General features: G+C 35.7%; 1 protein-coding gene across 1 annotated transcript in view; it reads left to right on the top strand.

Annotated features, from left to right (window-relative positions):
• KLHL1 (kelch like family member 1) overlaps window positions 1-9,229 on the top strand; it is a 635,410-nt gene that overhangs the window by 464,580 nt on the left and 161,601 nt on the right. Inside the window, exon 7 of the mRNA XM_019525304.1 lies at window positions 8,339-8,563. Coding sequence (XP_019380849.1) covers window positions 8,339-8,563 — 225 coding nt within the window. The remainder of the gene's footprint in view (window positions 1-8,338; window positions 8,564-9,229) is intronic.

Below are 9,229 nucleotides of genomic sequence, written 5' to 3'. Positions count from 1 at the left end.
AAAGACCCCACAATAGAATCATAGAAAGATGAGGTGATCAAACAGGAAGGATACACAAGAGATTATCTAATCCAAGTATCCCCCTCTCAACATGAGGTAGCGCCACTAGGAAAGGTGGTGCTTTACCTCCTCTCTGGCATATATTCATGAATAAAATAGCAGGGGGAGAAGCCGTCCAGAGAGTCCAGCTACCTGGAGCAGCTGTGGAATCAACTCTCTACCTTCAGCCATTGACAGAATATTGTAAAGTTTTTCCTGGGCCTGGCTAGCTGTTTTAATATACCTCCTCAGTCTCTCTTTCTTGGCTTCACAGATACACTGCATATACCACCCTTTACTCTCTTCTCCCCTTCCCTCCCCTCCCGTCTCTTCATCACTCAGCGTTTCTTCATTTTCCTCCCTTAATTCTTGTTTTCACTTCATTTACCTAACTAAACCAAATATATAACTAATTGCAGTCTTTAGCTCCATTATACCATTTGCTCTGCTTGTGTAATATATCTTTTCCCTTCCTTAACGTTTGCCTTGTTTATTGAGACAGTTTTCCTCTTTGGGGTGGGGCTTTCTGTGACTCCGTACAGCACCTAACACAATAGAGTCCCATTTGTGGTTGATACTTGAATATTACCAAAATAAAGTATATAGATAAGTGATTAAGAATAATGGTCATGTCTGAACTTAAACTCTAGAACTCCTCTTGCATGCCATATTTATGTTTATTTCTTTATATTTAAAATTAAGAAAACAATGCCTATCCAAGTTTCTTTGTGTACCAACACATTATTAATAATACAATGCATGCCAGCAATATTAAAGCAAGCATTGCTACAGGAAGCACCTTCTTAATCCTCTCAGTCACCTAAAATCCCATTGCAGTTAGTTGCCTCTCTCTTCTTTTACCTGTCATGTGGGGCTTCTTTCTCTCTTCTCATTTTCTATCCTCTCTGCCCTTTATTCTTTCCCTGACTCTGACTGTGCCACCTGAACAAGTCATGACTTCCCTGATTCTGTGGTGCTTCAGTCTGATGTAGCACCACACTGAGATCTCCAGCAGTGTTATCACCCGTACTTGTGACTAAGGTAATTAGCTTCACCATGTGTATTATAGACTCCTGTGAAATATGTGTCTCTGCAATAAACTCTGAAGTAAAACCCATTTCTATTATTAGAAGTTAGGAAGGACTAATGAGGACTTCTTCCTTAGTGCTTTGGATAAAAGGTTCACAATAGGAACCTGCACACTGCCTTTATTGAAAGTCATGTAAATATTTTATCAGTTGCTAGACAGCAGGCTTCGCAGTCGACATGGCAACGGAGAAAGGCTCATTTCTTTTAAAACTGAAACAAAACGTTAAAAATGAATGAAGAAGCCTATCCTGCCTAGCCTAAAATTAGTTCTTTCAAAATATTACTAACATTAGAGAAAATGAATTTTGATAGAAGTTATAGCACACATAAATGTTACTTTTTTACAGAAGTCTGTCTTAGTTCACTTGTAATGAACCATATTACTTTTCAGTTGTAAAGCTTGTATTAATCATTATCCTCCTCTGACCTCTGCATGGCCCTGAGACAACTGGTTCTATTGATTCATTGGCATCAGTGGGATTTTCATGTTTGGAATCAATTAAGGAATAGGTCCCACATATTAAAAAGATACAATCCCACGTATTGAAATGATATGATATTGGCTACATATTTGTTTATAGTTCTTAAATGGTTTTCTCATCCCCATTACATATTTGTCTACCTTGCTGAGTCTTCTGATGTTATTTTTAACTGATAATTGGCCTATTAAAATCTTTACTTGAAGCAACCACCTTATACAGCTATATACATAAGTTTTCAAGCAATTTAATCTTGCAAAGAATCAAGTTACACTTACTTTCATATTATCCTTATATTTTAGTTCAATAAAACTTCAGATAGACTTTTCCTTTATGTTTTCAGATATGTATATATGATTATGCATTATTTTTTTCTTTTTTTAAATCAAAAAGCATACTGAGCTACATTATGGAAGCTGAGCTGTTACTCTCCCTTCCTTCCTTTAGTCTGTGATGGTAGTCAGCCTTGATTTAGTGAAAGCAGTCACACACAACCTCTCAGAAGCAACTTCTCCCTTTTTCTAGTTTTTGGATAACGTTATTTTATTTCTTCACAATCAGGAATGGCTCCTCTGTTCATGTATCTATTTTAGGTACTCTTATGTGTTCTGTTACTGTATTATCTGGCTGCTTTACCCTTTATCCCCCTCCCCCGCTCCCCTGACACATCATCCATAGAAGATGGGGTGATACAGTTATCTTCATTTTACAGGTGGGGACCAAGGTCACAAAGGAATCCTGTGGCAGAGTTAATCTGACTTAATAAAAAATATACAATATATATGATTATCATCAATATCGTAGACTAACAATAGAGTATGCTATTGTTACCTAGAGAACCACAGCTGAGGGGATATGTCTCCTATATTGTAATTTTGAAATTTAAATTTTTTTTCTAGTCCACATATGTGCAAATAATAGAGCTTTGTTTTTTTATGAATAATCAGAGCAAGAAAAAATGAATTTAAACCCCTAAGTTAGCCAATAGTCTGTGACTATAGAACTCAATTTGTAAATTGAAGACACAGGGTCAAATCATCCCTGAGCTGTCCAGACTTGAATACAGAATTTGGATTTGGAGCAGGGACTTGAACCTAGACACACACACAGATGAGTTTCCTTACCACCAGGCTAATGATATTATAGGTAAAAAGTCCTGGTGCCTGAGTGTTTGGGGCATACCCTGAGTGATCCTGACATACCCTGGTTTGTATGTCATGTGTTTGGGTATAGTTGAAACAGGAAAGATTGCTTAATATGGAATGTGGTTCTGTACATCTTTCTCTATTTTGACCAGAAATTCAGCTGTGGATCTGAGAAACCAAACCTATTTAAAACTTTTTGTCAGAATAGACACATTCCTACAATAATTTTCCTTGTAAAAATCTGTATCTTCTCTAGGGAGAAGAAAGAAAAAGTTTAATCCCCAAATTTCCAGAGTTCTATAAATTATATAAATTTATAAATCTATACAGTCTTAAGTTCTATAAATGATTGTGTTTAGATGTCCCTCCCTGGGTTTTCAGAGGCAGGTTTGAAATCCCACACTTGACTTCTTCTAACCTGCAACTCTCTTCTGTTGCACATTAACTTATCTCATTGCCACTATGTGAAGTGTTTTTACAGCACTGGAATATCTCAAGTGTCAAGTATAGGGAAGGGAGGCACTTTTAAAAATATAAAACACATTTTTATTGCTCTGATTTTCTTTTCACACCCTAAAATATTTTAAGATAGAAATAATATTGCTGCTTCAGATGACCCTTGCTGCTCATAATTTATTTGGAAATGGTTCAGAGGGATATGAATGTTTATAAGCTGTAGCTACATAGGCTCTAAATGAGTTAGTCTAAGAATAACATGGCTTGCTATCTCTCTTTATTTTATTAATGTTCGTTATCATTAAAAAACTTTGAAATAAGGAACTGTTATTTTTTTTCTACATTGCTTTGATAGTGTTCCTAAAAAAAAGAATGATATAAGGTAATATTTTTTGTGTCTTGTCAATTCATACAAAATAATAATACAAAAGCTATAAACAGACACTACTTGCCCTTTAATGCCTTCAAATATGATTCATGTATTTTATTGATACTCTAAAACCAGATTTTTATTAAAATGTTTAGCAAGCAGCTTGATATTTCTGAATTATATTATTTATTTATAAATAGATTTTCATCTAATAAGTGGTCAGTGTAGCTAAAATAATGGAGAAAGAGAATGGCAGGCTGATAAGATCAATAATATAGCTGAGAGCAATGGTAGAAAAGCTGATGGAATAAGTAAGTCCAAGAAAGATAAGAGAGAGAAGAGTGGGGAGAGAGAGATGCATCAGCATTAACTTATGCACAGAGCTGTGAGATACAAGATTTAGAGACTTGAGGAGGTATGTTTTTAGTTATAATCAACAATTATTTTCATAGAGGCACTATTGATTTCTATTTAATTAAGTGGCATTCTGTATATTAGTGACTTGGGGTGGCAGGGCACAGGCAGGCAGCTACCAGGCGCCTGATGAGGGCAGCCATTTTGAACAAAAAGCATATAAAATCTTCAATTCCCTGCTGCTAGGGGAGGCAGAAACATTGCTTAGTTAAGCTGCAGCAGGAAAAACCTTAGCAGTAAGAGCAGGAGCTTACGGGGATGGTTTGGAGGCGCCGGGTCCTGGGCATAACTTAAAACTCCACCCTGCCGGGGAAGGGTGGCCTGGTGGGGCCCCTGGTGGTGCAGGAGCTCCCAGAACATGCTAGGCCAGTTACCTCCCCAGTGAAAGGTGAGGAGGGGGGCCTTAACCCCATCCCCCATCTTTGGGTGGGTTTTGGAGGTGGCTGGTGGAGTAGTGGGGGCCAGGTATGCTCAAGTGTAGGCACCTGAGTCTAGCACAGATACGAGGTCCTGGAGACCCCAGAGGGGGTTGTGTGGAGAACATTGGGAGTCCCTGCACAGAGTAGGGCTGAAGTGTGAGTAGGCCTGAAGGGTTGTGTGTGTGAGGGGGCTGAGTAGGGCTGAAGTTGGTGTAGGCCTGGAGGACAGCCTAAGGGGCGCACTAAGTAGGGTCAAATAGGAGTAAACTTGAAGGACAGTGCAAGGGCCATCCCCATGAGAAGTTGTGCCCGGTGAGAGACTTGGGGCAGAATTAGCCCAGGGTTTAGCATAAAGCTGGACCACACAAAGTAGTATCTACATAGAGATAGAAATCTATCTATCGAGAGATTTCTATCTATCTTGAACTCCAGAGATCTTAACCATTTCAGGTTGAATAAATATTTATTATGGTATAATAGTTCAGGAAAAATGGTGTAAATGTATTTAATTTTGTACTGAAATTGAACACCATTTTCATTAAAATTGTATCCTAAAGTGATGTATATAAAATGTTTGATAGTTTCTGTACATTGTCTTGATGTGATGTGGAATCTTGAAATCATAGTAAAGAAACTTCAGGAGATCATTTAGCCTAGCCCCTTGTACTAATGCAGGATGAAGTATTTAGATGTTTGGTTAATCTATTATTCCTTTGCCCTTACCTTAGACAGATGTTTCTTAAATACTGTCTAATATCTAAAGTGAAATTTATTTGCTCATTCTTTTTCTAAAAGAAGTATTGTGTAGATAGTCTAGTGTTTGTTTTGATAGAGTTTTAGTCTGGGGCTATTTGATTTTATAAGTGTGCACATGGCTATTTTTTTTTATATTAGAGAAGACGAGGTTGAAGAAGTTCACCACTTAAATGCAGTGATGAGGTCATGGTCCTATGCGCCTACAGAAATTCCTTCCACAGTCTCAGACTGGTCCCTGAGATAGTTTTGACTATGCAAAGACATGCTTTATCCTTCCTGTAGAAAGTTTAGTTGTGCCTAGAATTGCTAACTGCTACAGACAGCAAGGAATGAGAACCTGTGTTTGAATCAATATTCCATGAACAGAAGCCAGTGTGGAAATTTAAGGATAGATTTGAACTATTTCAGGTAGCCTGTTTTACTAAGGAAGTACAATGTGACAGTCTGTATTAGTTGGAGATTCTTAAATGGTGATAGCTTTATGCCCAAATATATTATATTGCTGTAATCCAGACAATGGATGACAAAGGGGCTGTTAAACAAGATTAAACTTCTATTGGCCAAGGTGGAATGGAATCTCCTAACTAATCACAGATGGCAAACAAATGTTACCTATATAAGGTGTTTCAGCATCACTAAAGAATCCAAGAGCACTCCCAGTTTATAGATTAAATTGTCCAACTGAGCAGGTGTACCTTCAAGAAGAGGACAGTGGTTGAACACAGTGTATAGTACTTCTCTCTGCCTGCCAACAAAAGATAGATACAGTGTATCTTGTTGAGGTTTTGTTATTTATCTCTGAGCACATACCATTGAAGGTTTGGATAATCTTAATGTTATTTGTATGATCTTGTGTGTTAGATGTTAGGGTTGTGTCTCATTGAATGTTCTGGAACTTTGGTTCATGTCATCTGGTGAGTACTTGGAGTGACTGCCTGTGGATGCTAAGAAGGATCATAGAGAGAATTTAGTCTTGTAGGAGTCTACAGTTAAGCAATATAGTGGTAGAGCTGCAGTTTCCTTCATTATTATTGTATGCATGAGACAGAAAAACAGAAATAAAGACCTTCCTTCTTTCTTGAATTAATAGATCTAAGGTTCCTCCCCCACCCCTACCCCCCCTAAGTAGTATAGTCACCTATCCTGGAGCTCTTTAAAAAATGATGTGCACCACCTAGCTGGGGTCATCTGACTCCAGCGGTCTTTCCTGCTCAAGTGTAGGGGGTGGGGGCTGGACATAATGATCTCGTGAGGTCTCTTCCACTTGAATTATTGATACTTCTTTCAGGTGACACAGTTGTATCTCAAAATGATCAGTGTTGTGTACTTTACAGGGATCTAGACAGATAAAAATATAAATTCTTTGGTTCTGAGATAGTAGTTTCCATTAGATGGACATGTAGTTGGTCTTCGTCTAGCTTCTTTATGAGTTTGCTTAAGAAACTAAAGTCAAATGTTCAAGGTAGGATTCAAACAAAATGCAAAGAAAGTTAAAACATGGATAATATTGGATAATAGGAAATTATCCAACTGAGCAAAATATGAAGATTGTTTTTATTAGATTAAATTAGATTAGATTTTTTGGCAATCAAATATATAAAAAAAATCCCAAATGTACCTGTTTGTGTTGAACTAGATTTAATGGAATACAAGTAAAAAAATCAACCAAACAAACAAAAAAACCTTGCCTATTAGAGAGCTATGTCAGTTTCTGGATTTTTAAATCATTACTTACAAAAACTAAAACACATCTGGGCAGAATGATTTGTAAAATGTTGAAGGTATGCAATATTAATATGCCATCCAATATTGCCAAACAACTGCATTTAAAGAAAGCGATATTGTTGATGTTGTTTTTCATAACTAATCTGTAGGATAATTAATTTATGCAATTCACAATTTTAAATTACTGTCTGAAAAAGCAAAGACCACTCTGTTAATTGAATGTAGAAATTAGTTCATATTTCTCATAGCTTCAGAAAACTAGCTGGGGATATATTAAATCCAGTTGCACAGTGACATAATTACTGGTGTGGTACACTTAGATGCAAATTGAATTTGAATTATATTTTTTTTCAGTTCAGTTAACAAAACTATTGCTTCCACAACATTTGTTTTGTTTGTTTTATTGCTTCTTCTGTTCCAAAGAAAGAATGAATCCTGAAAGAATTGTTTTCTGTAGAATTGTAACCTTTTTAACAGTCCAAATAAAATAGACTGCTTAAGCTTAATTGCAGAGCATGATGATGTTCATAGTCTCTGTAGACATATTTAATCGCTGGACATGAAGATTATTGTGTGTATGTGAAAATAAAACATAGTGTTCAGTTTATATTAATTATTATGCATCTTTCATACTGATTAATTTTGATTTCATTAGTCATTTAGATGTTTGTAGTTTTGATTTAGATTAAACTTTCTCATAAACTTAGTATAATTAATGGAACACTTTTTTTTTTTTTACTTCTGGTACTGGTTAAATTAGTTATCGTCCCTTTTTACCTATTTCTGTTAATCAAGTTTATTACATTTCTCATCTTTTCTTGTTATATATAAAGTTGCTTTTAGCAGTAGAAGTTTCTTAATCAGAGATCTTTTCATGATCAGCTGGTAAGTTGTTTTACACCTCTTGCTCTTTAAAGCCTTTGGTGTCAGATGTGTAAGTCAGTCAAATAATTAAATTCAGATTGAAATGTTTTTGGCTATACCTTGATTTTGATGTGCTTATAAGTTTCTATGCAAACCTCAGCATTTTCACAAATATGCAAACTCTAGAATAGTGAAAATCTTAATTCCCTAAAACTCTCAGGATTTACAAACCCAAATCTGAATTTGCTTTTTCTAATAAAAGTTGCACTTAAACTTCATAGTTAAAAAAATAAATAAATAACAGGAGGAACTAGTGCAGCAAGAGTAGTTATCTTACATAGTTTTGCCCGTGAACCATAAAAGAGATCATAAAGCTAGAACATACTGCTATTCAGACTAATAAAACTCCTCCATGTCCAGTTATTAATTCTTGGACATTTGTTAATAGTTCTGAATATATAGAAATTGCTTGACAAAATGTATGAAATCAACAGACACAAGCAGTGAAAGTCAGTTTTGGGGAGGAGGGTGTTTGAGGACATCTGTGTTAAATACACCATCCCATTTAATGTTCCTTATTAGGTGCTACAACTATAGAAAAATATGATCTCAGGACAAATATATGGATCCAGGCTGGAGTGATGAATGGAAGGAGGCTTCAGTTTGGTGTAGCTGTCATTGATGATAAACTCTTTGTTATTGGAGGTCGGGATGGTTTAAAGACATTAAATACAGTCGAATGTTACAATCCAAAAACCAAGGCTTGGACTGTCTTACCATCAATGTCAACACATAGGCATGGTTTAGGTAAGAAAATCATTTTTTAAATAATCTCTTTTTGGAAATGTGCAATTTATAATGTAAATGTTGGTATTTTTTTAACCTACAGTCAACAATGGTTGGGGCTCTTAGAGATATTTAAAAGCAAAGAGTATTAAATGACTCAAATTATAATAGTGTTCTATAAAATATAATTATATAGACATGAAATAATTTACAAGTTTTCTATTCTGTGTGTGCATATGAAAAATAAATATATGATATGAAATGTTAAATAAAAATCCCTATTAATATAATATAGGGGAAGGGAGGGCAAAAAAAGAAAACCAAACTTTGGAAAGTTTTACCTTATAGTTCAGGTGGTTTGTTTTTTTAATGTTTTGTGGGGGTTTACATTATGATTATTTATTATTATTATTATTCAACTTATTTGATTAAACAACCAAGATATATATGGTGCTTTTCCATGTTTTATAAGAGCTTGGGATTTGCTGGAAGATATGGAAACGGTACATCATTTTAGCAGCTTCACCAGGCCACAGACTATAGCCTTTTATGCACCTGTAGATTCAATGTTCCCTAAGATCTAAATACAGTCACCCTAACAATTAAGTTGGCAGCAAAATGGCAGCTGGAAGTTGTCACTGCACCCATCTGTCACAAATGCCTGGGACACCCTGCTCTCTTTTTACA

This window comes from Gavialis gangeticus, unplaced genomic scaffold (assembly GCF_001723915.1).
Source record: "Gavialis gangeticus isolate Ggan-Ray unplaced genomic scaffold, GavGan_comp1, whole genome shotgun sequence".
Lineage (NCBI taxonomy): Eukaryota > Metazoa > Chordata > Crocodylia > Gavialidae > Gavialis > Gavialis gangeticus.
Note: the sequence above shows the minus strand (reverse complement) of the source record. Positions and strands in the feature narration are given on the sequence as shown.